This window comes from Alternaria infectoria, assembly GCF_024043175.1.
Source record: "Alternaria infectoria strain BMP 0036 chromosome Unknown scaffold_1, whole genome shotgun sequence".
Taxonomy (NCBI): Eukaryota; Fungi; Ascomycota; class Dothideomycetes; order Pleosporales; family Pleosporaceae; genus Alternaria; species Alternaria infectoria.
Window position 1 is genome coordinate 3175636 of NW_026250690.1, and position 13021 is coordinate 3188656.

Consider the following 13021-nt stretch of genomic DNA (forward strand, 5'->3'; position numbering starts at 1 on the left):
AGTCACTACATGGAGACTTTACAAGGTCACGACACAGGAGTACGGGAACGAAGCAACAGCCCTGGGGATTCGAAATGTGTTGAGATTTCTTGGAGAGACTCTATTCAGTCTGGATCATTCCTCTGCATTCCCTGACTGCAGTCGTCGTGCTCTGTCTAGACCAAGCTCAACGCGCATCGTAATTTAGGCAGTTCTTACCAACCAACCATGATAGCTGTCTTCCCTCAGACAAGAAATAGTCGAACGGGTTTGCAGACTACACTGCAATGATAACAAACAAATCAGAAGACTGGCATCAATAGAGACTCCAGAGTGTTCGGTTGTTACCGTGTATACGGTGAAAGCACGAAAGAACTGAAGAGAGGGAGAAGATGGTTTGAATGTAAGTGGCATCTTTCGAAGCCATGGAATTCAGAGCTACCCTAATCGAGAATGATGAATCATTAGTAAGGCTCCTTCCATGAGACCTCTGCAATAGTCATATCTTCTTCCAGCCACAGGACCCATCTCAGTTCGCTTCACCAACTTTTAGTATGGTAGGGAAGCTTCTTAGCCATCGATCACTTTTCCCAACTCCCAGCTCTCGGCAGCCTGGGAGAACGATTAGTGTTTGTATGCAGTCCATAACAAGATTGAGTAACTTACAATAGCATAGCGCAAAGTCGAGTGCCTACTCAACGCGGAGCTTCCTCTCTACCGAGTGCTCGTCGGTGTCGGTGTCGACGCTGAGCGCTCGCTTCTTGGGCTTCTTAGGGAGGACATCGTCCAACGGTTTCACAAGTTGTTCCTCGGGCTTCTCCTCTGCAGATTGGTCGTCATCGGGAGTCTTGACCACGTCTGCGTCCGCGTCTGAGATTTTAGCAGAGACACTACCGGCGTCTTCCGTGCCGTTTCCAGACAGAGCGCTCTCCTCGACTTCAGGGAACATGTACCTGAGTTTTTCGACCAGGATGTTGAAGCCTTTGCCAAATTCAAAGTCGCAGAATTCTTCCATCTTGTCGCAGTAGACAAAGACAAAGGCGACTATAGCCTTGAGCCCATCACCGAACAAAAAGACTTGTCCGCTCTTGGTCATCTTCTTGAAGAATGCATCACCACGGAAAACTTGGTCTTTTGTACCGATGTCAAAGGCCAACCAGGGCTTCGCTGTGCCGCCACAGCTAACCCAAAACTCATCTGTGGTGGGGTCACTCAGTCCTTCGACGTAGGTGCCAATGCAGAGCTGTGACTTTCCGTCCGGCAACGACCGGAATGTGAAGGCATCTGGTCTCGGAAGTTTTACTATGGCATTGGGGATCTGCTTTTGGAGCATGTCGAGCAACTGCTCTTTGGTGTAACGTGGACAGCTAGGCATATCGTCCGTGTAGCTGCGATTACTATCAGTATCTTGTCGAACAAAGGGAAGAACAGAATCAGCTTACTGGTGTGGTTGACTGTACGTTTCAGCAAGCGGGGGTGCTGTTGACGAAAGAAGGGAGGAGATATGGTACTGAGAGAGGATATATGAGGCAGCTTTATACGAAGCCCAGTCACAAAACCTCATTCTCGAGGCCCCGGTGTTACCTAGCGTCAATATCACCTTGGGTTGAGAGAATAACTATGCGTCACCCCTTGGAGTAAGACGGGTGTCTTACCGACTTTTGAGCGCCACATACACTCAAGATAGGGAAGTGAGGCATATGTAAGGTCTTCACGAGAACTCATGGCTGTTTCGTAGGAACGACTAAACACCACGAGTGATGCGTAGGTATCCGGCCGTCCATTTACTGTTGTACAACAGGAGTATATGTTCTTGTATTCGCATACAACCACTGTTGGCGATGTGTTGGACGTATAGAACCTCGCGACTTACATCACGGTCCATGCTTCGTCTCCCTGATCGAGAAGAACATCATGAGCAGAAGCGGAGCTTTTATACCCATGAAATGAGACGAACAATCAAATGGTATATCTCCCAAAGCTAAAGTACATGACGAATGATTCAACAAGCAAACTAAAGCCGCGCCATGTTCCCTCTCTTCCGCATGCTCTTTGCCTTCCCTTCGACAGCACCCACCTCATCACCATCCAACTCCTTTCTATCAAACACTGCATCCTCCCAAAGCTTCTCACCAACTAGATCCGCTAGTGCCAAAACTCTCGTCTGAACTGTCGCTCCATCGCGCCGATTCTTGCCTTCTCTCCGCGAAGCGCTAATCCGCTCAGCGAAGCGCCATAATGGGCCATCGGCAATGATGCCACCGTTCGACCCTCTTTGCGGAGTCCACTCCTCTGCTAATCTGATAGTAGCGGGCGTCTTGTCTTTGGACTTCGTAACAAGAATCATGCCTTCTTCCTGGAAGCGCGTGTATGCGTTCTTCAGTGTTTCCTTATTGACAGCCTCAAAGTAGGAAAGGTCGCCCTGGTGGTAGAGAGTCTTGCCGAGAACTTGTGCGCGGTCTTGGACTTTCTTGAGGTCGAGCCATGAGGATGGAGATGGAGATGTAGCATTGGGGGATGACAGGGGAGGTGTGAGCATCATCAGACTGATAGCACCGAGCCATGCAGCTTCGATGAACGGCCAGATGAGGAAACAGTAGAAGTCATAGTTTTCGCGTCCTTGGGTCCGTTCAGCAGGTGATAATTCGATGAAGTCCACCGTTTCTTCGCCCAACTCGGTTTTCGACCGTGACATGGTGATGACACCGTCTTTTTCCAGTCCCTCGAGTGTTTTGGCGAGGTTGGTATCTAGACCTTCCGTGGGGAAGATGAACTCTCCCCGGAAGAGTTGTGAGAGGAAGTGCACCTGCGCACGTAGATCGCCGTAAGACATGCGTTGATACTCCGGGCCACCACCCTGCTTTACATGTGTGTATAGTGCTGCGCTGACCAGACTTTGTAGGATGAAGAGATGAATGGTCATGTTTCTGTAGAAGGAGAGTTGGAACCTATCCACGGCGTAGAATGTGTCTTCTGGTAATCCGGGAACTAGACCAACAAGTCCGGGTCCTAGAACTTCTAAAGCGCGGTCGACGACAACGCTAGTGGGGAGATTGCCAAAATGTGCTACACGGCCACCTTGTGCCCGCACCCGGTCGCTGAGCCATTCGACTCGGCGGATGAGTTCTGATTTGCCTACACCACGGCCTCTTAATGTTAGCAAGACGGTACCAACGAGAGCGGTGGGCATCACGACTGAGACGTCGTTGATCTCTGACAAAACTTTGTAGCCCAGTGTACGGAGGAGGCGGAGTCGGTCTTCTTTGGTATCGAGTTGCTGGGGAAGTTTTGAGAAGCGTTCGCGTTGCTGAGTGATGAAGGATTTGAGTGACCACGGCTCGTGGAAACGGACGTCTACGCGGCCGAGTTTAAGGGATAGGACGCTGGAAGCGGACAGGAAGTCCATGAGGTTTTCTTTGGGTTTGGGTTGACCAAGGAGTTCGCTGATGTATGAGCTGTGGTGTGTTAGTATTCTCCCTGGTATGAAGCTGATGTAAAGACTCACTCAACCTCGATGACCTTATCGTACTGCGTCGATACCGGGCAAATGATTGCGTCCTCCACCCTGCCGCTCGCGATACTGTCGAGCATGTAACTCAGTATTCCGAACTTGGGCGGCAGAAGCTTGCCGGTACGACTCCTCCCTCCTTCTACGAAGCACTCCAGATTGTATCCACATTGCAGCAGGGTATCAATGTAGGATTGTACAAGTGTAATGTACAGCTGATCGTCCCCGAAGCTCCTACGTATCCACATAGCGCCGGCATGTTGTAGGAAGGACCCGACGACTGGGAAGTTGAGGTTATCTCCAGCCACGACTGTGGGCAAAGCAAGCCCGAGCCGGTAGCAGATGATTTGTAGCGAGACGTAGTCTACGTGCGAGCGGTGACATGGAAGGAAGATGATGGAGTGCTTGTCTTTCGCTGCCTTCTCAGCGACAGCGCGCAGGCGTAGCACTTCCTCGCTCGAGACGTGGACGCCCTGGTGGTATGCTCTTGTCAAGAGTTGTGTAGCGAAATAGTATGCGCCTCTTATGAAGCCTTTGCTTTCCATCTTGCAGATCATGGAATCCGTCCAGCCCTCGCTGACTTGCATAAGCGATTCCTCAATCTGCACCCTCCTCTTTGCCTTTTTATCTTTCTCGCCGACACCAACCCCATGCAGCGCATCTTCACCCAGCAGCCCTTCTTTCGCCTCGACTTCCACCCTTTTGTCCGCCAACTCTCGCACTTTGGCGACGAGCATGGGGTTGCTCAACACCCTCGCCTTCATATCCTCGCTGAAGCCCGGGTAGAACTCTGGCTGCCCAATGTGATCGTCAAAAGACCTCCATCCTGTCCCTGAGAAATGTAGCGAGACTTCGCGAATGAAATCGAGCGGCGAGGATCGAAAGCGCGCGAAGCTGTGTATGAGGCCGCGGTCGGGCGATTCGTTGTAGCCGGCTGCGTGCAGGTAGACATTGTCGTCGGCCGTGATGCTAAGGTCGGGAGCTTGTTCGGGGCTAGAGGGGCGCGCGGTGGAGGACTTCCGGTCCTCATCTGAGGAGGCCATGCTGATTGGAATGCGGATGTGGGATATGCAAGGAGCGTCTCCTTAGGGAAAGGGTGCGGCGGAAAGCGCGTATCGCATGCGAAGGACGCGTTTAGGAATCGATCTCGGGAGATGGAGTTTTTCGGGTGTTTTGATTTCGTGTCAGTCCACGTTGGCACTGTTACTACGACATGGTGAAGCAGGCATGGAGCGTCGCGACGATGGACGGTGACATCGCAGGCCCACTTCCCCGGTCGCTATGCCTCGGCTTCTTGTGGGGAAGCCACGCCGGCGCACCATCACCTCCGATTCGCTATACATCAGCACCACCGACTCTTGTAATTGCTTGGTAGATTGCTATTAACGTGCCACTTGATACTACAATACATCTATCTGTATAAATGCGTCATCAAGGGACCGTCGGCGTACTCCAAACCCCACAAGAAGCCGGACAGACCTCAAAACACTTCCCACAAACTGACTTTCCCGTCTTTAGCTCCTGCCGCGACCCAGTGTTTAAGCTTCGACTGCTCCTCACGGTCTCTTTGCCGCTTATTGGTAGCCCCATCTCCGCGACCTATCTCATCTTGTGTAAGAATCTCACCGAATGCAGTGGAGTAGACTCCTTCCTTGTGCCACTTTAGCACGGCAACTTCCTTGAGCGTCTTGGTGCTGTATATGCGGATCCGTGAGTCCCAACCACCGGTAATCAGAAGCCTGCCATCCGAGCGGACACGGAGCGACTGTTGACCTGCGTGTTTGGTGTCTGTTGTTTTGTACGGGGCTTGTAAGCTGACCACTTTCTGGACTGGCGGAGCAGGCTTGAACTTCGGTAGCGGTGCGGCCGACGAAAGCAGTGAAGATAGACCGCTGGGTGTCGCTGTCTTGGAGCTAGCCTGATCAACAGTTTGCTTTGTGAATAGATCTGAAGACGGTACAGGTGGGTCACTGTCTTCTTTACCCGGAATGGATGGCAACTCCGGTATCTGATGCTTGGCTATCATAGCATCTGCCGAGGATGTGTAATAAAAGTCGCCCTCTGGCGAAGCGTCCAACGACAGAATTGGCTGAGAATGGGGTTGACTGAGGTACACAATCTGGGCAGTCTCTACGCTCGTGTCGGGGTGTTCTTCAGCCAGCTTAAAGGCTGCAGTGACTCCGCCTTCATACCCTGCGACGAGAAGAAGTCGCTGTGTGGCTCTATTACGAACAAATTTCACGGCCATGACCATGCCTGTTTCGACTGTTCGAATCTGCGGAATTCTGACCTTCAGTAGCTCACCAGGGAAGCTATACACGTCGATGATCTTGTCGTCCGTTGACGGGACTGCCACAAAGATGGAATCATCCTCTGCGATGGAGGCTGGAGGATGCTGATAAGCCATGGAGAAAGAGCAGAAGTTGAGAGTGTTGACAGGAAGCGAATGAAGAAGCCACGGTTTGGGCGTGTGTTCTCGGTTCCCATCTTCAGGTAATGTTGATGAGAGCTTCTCTGTCTCGTCTTCGAGTGCAAGTCGCCAGACTCTTATTCTGTTGTCCCGTCCATGTCTGTATCCGCGATCTGATGTTAGTAGAGCTCGTCAGGCAGAGGTGGGCTAGTCTTAGGGTGATTGGTGGTTTGCTACAGTGACACGCACGTTATGATCTTTGCATCTCCCCATTGGGCGAAGCCTAGGATGGGGCCATCGTGAGCTGGCCAGACAGCAGCTGGTCGCTTCGTCTGAACATTCCAGAGAACGACCCAGCCATCTGCGTCGCCCGTCAACAAACGACTGTTCTGGCGAACAAACAAAGTTGCGTGGATGTGCGAGGCATGGCCGCGGAGAATGGCAGTGGGCTGTGCTGGTGGGAGCGTGGCGGTTTGGCGCTCCAGGGCCATGGGCAAGCTGAGGTGTTAGTTTCGGGCAGGCCGGCACGAGAGACGATCGTCGAGAAGCGATGGTGGGGCAGTGATGAGCGGTTGATTGTCGGGTATACAACGCGAACGACAGGTGCATGCGCGCTTGAAACGGCTGCCTGCTGGGCGTTCCCTTCTCAGACGATGCTTGGTGCTAAGGAGCTGAGCTTTAATCGATTGCTGCAGCAGAAGTACGAAACAGCCATGTTGACTGGTATGGAGAAAGGAGGATTCGTTTCCTCTCAGCTTAGGAGTGCGTGTGGAGGCGCCGGCAGGTGTTCCAGGGTGGCAGGTGCTGTGACACTGCAAAGATTGCCGAGAGTGACAGGGGTCTATTCTGGTCTTGAGCTTGTTCGCAAAACTCTACAAGATTAGACGAGTGGAAGTGCAGCCAGTCAGCATGCCATGGAGCGTCGAAGCTGCTCGGGCGCAACGCACCTGCACAAGCCGGTTGGGCATCATCTACAGAGGTGCGAAATGTGCCCAGGTGTGTATCTCTTCAGCAGCGCTGGGGTCGTGCCAAGATGCTGCCTGCGCCACGATGGTAGCTCTTCGCACGAACTGCCACGAGAAAGCTAGTGCACTGGGCAATAGGGCTCGCTACAGCAATGATGCACAGCAATCGAGGGTCCGCGGGACGGGAAGAAGAGTTTCCATGCTACGTCGCCGAATGTCACGACGCATCCAAGCCGGCGCGCGCATCATTACCGGGAGGGCGCGCACATCATGGCGTCGCACCCCGGACTGGCGCACACCAAGGCCCAGACGTCTCCCCGAAGGCGCATTCTGTCCAGCTCTGCCGTCTTTTATCGCGGGATCGTCGTGATACTCGTCCACCTGTCCAGACGCTGACGACCGAAAACCCGGACAGCGTCTTGTTTCAGAGTGCAGCTGTCAACGTTACAGGCGCCTCGGTCCCCAGCCCTCGCGTGCACCTGCCCTTGCGACGCTCCCTGCCAGGACGTCCACCATCTCCTATCGTTCGTCATCGCCTGCATGTACGCCAGCCCGCTCAGGTATAATCCAATATTCCGCCTTTCCTCACGACTCGCTGCTGCTACTTGTTTGCTTCTGTCCCGCCAAAAGCACCCTCGACTCCCATGACTTTCCTCGCCCACCCCTCCACCTAGACTGCGCGTGTTCCTGCATATCATCCGCGACCGAACGCCTGCACACGCCCTCTCGACGGCCAATTCACCAAGACCTCCTATCCCTGCGCCCTCTCCGACACTTTTGCATTCGCACCACGACGACGGACCCACGCCTTTGTGTTTCTTTCCACTGTCATTCAAACACTGCCATTGCAGCCGCCCTACTGCGAATCTTGCGAATCTACGTTGCTGCGTCGCGTCCCGTCGCAACCGAGCTGTCAGATTACGGCGGTCCTCGACCAACCCCACATCTTCCACCGCGACTACTCGACGATTGACCACGAAATCGAAGTGGAGGGATCGACAGACTTGGCCCACTGCGCGCCCTGTTACGGGGTCGTGATCGCCCTGCCACGGCGAGCGACGGCGCAACGCCTGTCCCCGAGCGAGCGTCAGCATGGCCAACACCGCGACACCACCCTCCAACAATGACTCGCCCACGAGCAAGCCATTGCCCTCGAGAAAGAGAGCCAGCGATGCCACACCCGACGACAAGCCTAAGAGGACTCGTACCGGCTGCCTGACATGCAGAGAGCGCCATCTCAAGTGCGATGAGACCAAACCGACCTGCAACAACTGCCTCAAGTCCCAGCGCGAGTGCAATTGGGGCAAGAAGCTCAACTTCCTCGACACCACGTGCGAGAGAAATGCATACCTGATCCCCCAAGGCATCGATTATCAGATCGCATTCATGGACGAGTCACGGACTATTGCCTCGGAATATGTGGGCGGGCGAGAAATGTATCCAGTAGAGGACATGGACGCACATGTTCACATGGGCAGCAACGGCTTTGGCATGGGACCGCCAGCTTCGTCGCGCCAGCACATTCCTCCCATCCAGGGTATTGCACAGGAGTCGTACCAGCAAGCGCAACTCACCTACAACTTCGACCAACAGCGGACCCAGCACCAACACGGGCGTTCAAGTAAGTCAACAGTCCATTCCAGCTGACTGTGCTGACTCTATAGTATCGAGTTTCTCAAACGGCCCAACACCGTCCCCGTACACGATGGAGCATTCGGCCAGTCCCGGACCCCTCCCCACGCGCGACTACCTGAAAAGCCAAGAGGAGGTATTATACATGCAGGTTTTCGTCGAGGAAATCGGCATTTGGATGGACAGCATGGACGCACACAAGCACTTCTCGCGTCTGCTACCCTTCCATGCGCTCAACGAGCCTATGCTGTTACACGCCTTCCTCGCATGTGGTGCACGACATCTTGCCCTTGTTAATCCCAAGTACAGCGAGGAGAAAGCACTCCACTATTATGATGTAGCCACACGCGACCTTCTGCACTCTCTGCAGGACCCCGACCGCGATACCATTCTATGCGCTACCACTGCGGTAATACTCAACGTATACGAAATCATGGGAGAGCGTGCGCTACAACGGATGAACCATATCGCGGGAGCTCGTGCTCTGATCAAAGAGTGCCGCTGGAACGCTAGGTCAACAGGCATCGGAGCCGCCTGTTTCTGGCTGAACGTCGGCATGGAGATCCTGAGTTGTCTGCACTTCAACTGGCAGGTCGCTTGGGACCCCGACGAGTGGGGCATCGAGATGGACTTCACACCAGAGACTGAGTCAGGCAAGGAAGAAGTCTGGACCCATCGTATCCTCTATGTCGTTGCAAGAATATGCAACTTCCGTGCATCGATACCGCGCAACCAGGAAGTCGCCAGGCAGACCTTGCAGGAACGGCACAACGAATGGCTTCGGCTCAAAGACATGACTGACAGATGGAACGAGAACATACCACGCACCATGCACCCAATGGCCTATCTGTACCCCGGACAAACAATATCCGGTTCAGCGTTCCCTGAAGTCTGGCTAATCAAGAGAGCATCGATAATAGCGCGGCTCTTCTACCACACATCCCTTGTCTTGCTCGCGCAGATCAACCCGCTACAAGGCCCTAGCGAACCCGACATGTGGGCCATGCTCGAGCAAAACTCCAAGTTCATCTGCGGCATCAGTGCACACGTCAAAGACCGCGGGGTTGCCAGCGTAGCGCTACGTTCCCTCGCCATCGCAGCTGAACCGCTCACAGACCGACGCGAGCAGGAAGAGGTCCTCCAGATATTCGATAAGATCAGGCAAGAGACGGGTTGGCGTGTAGGCTTCGTCAATACAGAGCTGAAGCAGAAGTGGGGCTGGGATACGCCGCAAACCCAGGACCAGAAGCCACAGCAACAACCTCCACCTCCGCCACCCCCACAACAGCAGCAGCAGATGAATGGCCACATGCAGGAAGGCAGTGTTGTGTACCAGCAACAGCCTCAGGTCGTCGTTCAGCAGCAGATGCCGCAAGTCTCGGTTGCACCTGCCCCAGTACAGCGGCGGCCGACGGGCTTTGGTAACCCTCTGCTCGTAGCAGACTTCAGCATGCCACAACATCCTTACCAGACGCACTACGTGCCTGCAAACATTGTTCAGCAGCAGCAACCGCACACATTACTTCAGCCCCCACTTACCGCAATGAACGGGTACGGCGGACAGCATTTCTTCTAAGCATCCTCAGCACGGACTTCTTCTTTCCAGGATTGTATTACTCGGCACCTTGTTCTACCACATTTCTATACACAAAAGGCAGGCGTTTGGATTTTCCGTATCTCTACACGGCATGGGATACTTGTCTAACGATGTCATGAGTAGCATATATGCGATCACTAATAGCAAGACCACAAGGGTGGTATTTGGAGGCCAAATGGTATAAACGGGACTTTTGTAAATATATACCCTCTGTTTGAGCAAAACTTGGTGCAAACTCGCCGTCAATATCTGGCCTTGTTTGCGTGTACAATCTATCAGCCATTGGATACTCAATTTCTCTATCCCGTTAGTAGATGGCGAGGAGACAGCTTGAACCCCAGGTTCACTCCCTTTCGCAACTGCCGTATGCATACACATCTCACTCGCATATCGCTCGGATCATAACCATTAGTACGAAACCCAATCTTCGCTTCGGCAAAGTTCCGTTTGGTGTGATGAAGTAGCTTCATCTGCTAGTCATTGCTAGGCCGCCCGTACCACCTGTCACTCAGCCCTAATACTAGCTGTTTACGCCACACCTGCTAGTAAGATCAATCTCGTCTTTTCTCTCTACATTCGGTAAAAGGGCATTCATATATCAACACAGCGTTCTATCTAGTCGATGCGAGGAGATGTGGGTGGGTTGCGGCCGTACAGTCAATTGTGCACATCGCATTACCCCCTTTCGAGGATACTGCATCACACCCAGTTGGTGCAGGATCGCAGTATGCTGCAGCCGTCATTGCATGTCGAGCCGCCGGATGATCTCCCTGAATCCCTGGGGTCCTTCGTGCGCGAGCCCGTCAAACATGTTTCGCTGTGCGCGCAAAGACCATGAGTAGTTCGTCGATCAGGTTCGCAACGACCGACACCACATCTCCACATACCAAACACGAAGATGATTTTAGCAACGTTGCGACTCGCCTTACCCACCGCGCCATCTTGCGATTTATTCAATTGGTCGAATTAGCAAAATCGTGGCGTTTTCCCCTGTGTTTAGCGAGTCAGGGGTGGAACCTGTGCCGCAATATGCGAGTTATACCCAAGCGCTCCAAGAGGGAACAAAGGAAATACGAACCAGGCATCCAGCCGCCAACTACGCCACAAAAGTGTCAGCTCATGTATTATCTTGGACAATGGCGCTCCTCCAGCATGTCAGCTTTGCCTCGCATTCTCCCCTCTTGGGAGTCGTCTTCTTTCTTTTTTTCACTATACCTAGGTATCATTCAAGATGCATCGCGCATTCCGGGATGAGAAAGGCCTGCATTATGCGCCGAGAAGACATCACTCTCCGGTTGGACTAACTCGAAGGCGCAGTCGTCGCACGGTGCTTCTCGTAATTGCAGTTTGCCTCCTTGTACTGTACAGATTCCTTCTGCCACAACATCACGAAATCGCCCTCCGTCCATCAGTCATCAATGACACATCAGCCTCCAGGATACCACCAGCAACGGAAATCCCGCAAGGCGCCGAGACCCCAATATGTCCGGATTCGCCAATTGCAAACGATATTCTGGTAGTTGTCAGAACAGGTGCAACGGAAGTTCTTGAGAAGTTACCCGTCCACTTCGAAACAACACTTCGCTGCGTGCCAGACTACATTGTCTACTCCGACTTGAGAGAGGAGGTTGACGGACACCAAATACACGATGTTTTCGAAGGCATCAGTGACGAACTCAGAACTTCAGTACCAGAGTTCAAGCTCTATGACCACCTTAGGGCTCATGGAAGAGAGGGCTTAAAGAACACGACGCATCTCGGAAGCGGACCAGGAGGATCGCTAGACAATCCGTCGTGGAAACTTGATCGATTCAAATTTCTACCCATGGTGGATAAGGCGCTCACATACCGTCCGAATGCGAAGTGGTTCGTGTTCATCGAAGCCGACACCTACATGGTTTGGCAGAATGTACTCCAGTACCTGAGCCATTTTGATCCCGATCAGGCATTGTATATGGGAAAGCATATGTACATCGGCGACACACTATTCGCACACGGCGGATCCGGTTTCGTTCTCTCCTCCACCGCCATGCGCAAAGTAACAGAACGAAGAAACGCCAATCTCACCGAGTACGACGCGTTCACAAACAAGAGCTGGGCAGGCGACATGGTACTAGCCACCGCTCTGCGCGAAGTCAACGTCCCTCTGTTCTGGGCATTCCCCCATCTCCAAGGCGAACCAGTATCGTCACTAGACCACAACGTATCGAAGATAGGCCGAACACCATGGTGCTACGCCCCCATCACCTACCACCACATGCGCCCAACCGATATCCAATCCCTATGGACCTTCGAGCAAACCCGCCAACAAAACGGCAAAACCCAACTCCTCCACCGCGACGTCTTCAAAGAGTACATCCTCCCCCGCCTCTCCGCCAAACTCAACGACTGGGACAACCTATCCATGGACGTAGAGCCCGACGACTCAGGCCCCTTTGAGAAATGCAAATTCATCTGCGAATCCAAAGCAACGTGTCTCCAGTTCTCTTATGCCGCTGGAAAATGCTCTACATCTACTGGAGTCACATTGGGTGAGAGCGCAAAGACACGGTGTGTAGAATATTCTAGCGCGGCGAGCAAGTGCATTCGATGGCAAGAGGGGACACAGTTTGCGGGCTCGATTCAGTCGGGGTGGATGATGGATCGGTTGGAACAATACGTGCTGGAGATGGATAGTACGTGTGGTGGAACTGAAGAGGAGAGGTGGGTTGCTTGAAAGAGTGGTTAGCAAATGCGGAGTTCAGACGAATATTACGCTATGTCGACTAGTTCATGCAGGGCAAAGAGAACAAAGAGGACGCCGTGCTGGTGCGCTTTAGCTTGAGAGCTACAAGGCTGCACATGAGGCGGCTTGGGAGGACGTTTGACTGACGTTTCTGGACAAGAGCTACTGTGTTAGTACGCTTCCGATAGCAGATGCGGGGAAGTGG

At 53.2% G+C, this 13021-nt stretch overlaps 5 protein-coding genes across 5 annotated transcripts; 2 read left to right on the forward strand and 3 right to left on the reverse strand.

Moving 5' to 3' along the window:
- Positions 1 to 670: 670 nt before the first annotated feature.
- Positions 671 to 1354, reverse strand: J4E92_001058 (uncharacterized protein; the record flags this gene model as incomplete). Its single annotated transcript, XM_051492472.1, has 1 exon — positions 671 to 1354. One exon carries the CDS (start codon positions 1352 to 1354, stop codon positions 671 to 673), a length of 684 nt encoding a protein of 227 aa, XP_051357984.1.
- A 639-nt stretch (positions 1355 to 1993) lies between these two features.
- J4E92_001059 (uncharacterized protein) lies at positions 1994 to 4530 on the reverse strand (the record flags this gene model as incomplete). Its single annotated transcript, XM_051492473.1, has 2 exons — positions 1994 to 3434; positions 3485 to 4530. The coding sequence occupies 2 exons, from the start codon at positions 4528 to 4530 to the stop codon at positions 1994 to 1996; spliced, it is 2487 nt and encodes an 828-aa protein (XP_051357985.1).
- Positions 4531 to 4967: 437 nt separating this feature from the next.
- On the reverse strand, positions 4968 to 6388 carry J4E92_001060 (uncharacterized protein; the record flags this gene model as incomplete). The annotated part of the gene is made up of 2 exons (XM_051492474.1): positions 4968 to 6033; positions 6147 to 6388. The coding sequence occupies 2 exons, from the start codon at positions 6386 to 6388 to the stop codon at positions 4968 to 4970; spliced, it is 1308 nt and encodes a 435-aa protein (XP_051357986.1).
- A 1566-nt stretch (positions 6389 to 7954) lies between these two features.
- On the forward strand, positions 7955 to 10070 carry J4E92_001061 (uncharacterized protein; the record flags this gene model as incomplete). The annotated part of the gene is made up of 2 exons (XM_051492475.1): positions 7955 to 8483; positions 8527 to 10070. 2 exons carry the CDS (start codon positions 7955 to 7957, stop codon positions 10068 to 10070), a joined length of 2073 nt encoding a protein of 690 aa, XP_051357987.1.
- Positions 10071 to 10925: 855 nt separating this feature from the next.
- On the forward strand, positions 10926 to 12807 carry J4E92_001062 (uncharacterized protein; the record flags this gene model as incomplete). The annotated part of the gene is made up of 2 exons (XM_051492476.1): positions 10926 to 10932; positions 11438 to 12807. The coding sequence occupies 2 exons, from the start codon at positions 10926 to 10928 to the stop codon at positions 12805 to 12807; spliced, it is 1377 nt and encodes a 458-aa protein (XP_051357988.1).
- Between the last annotated feature and the right edge of the window lie 214 nt (positions 12808 to 13021).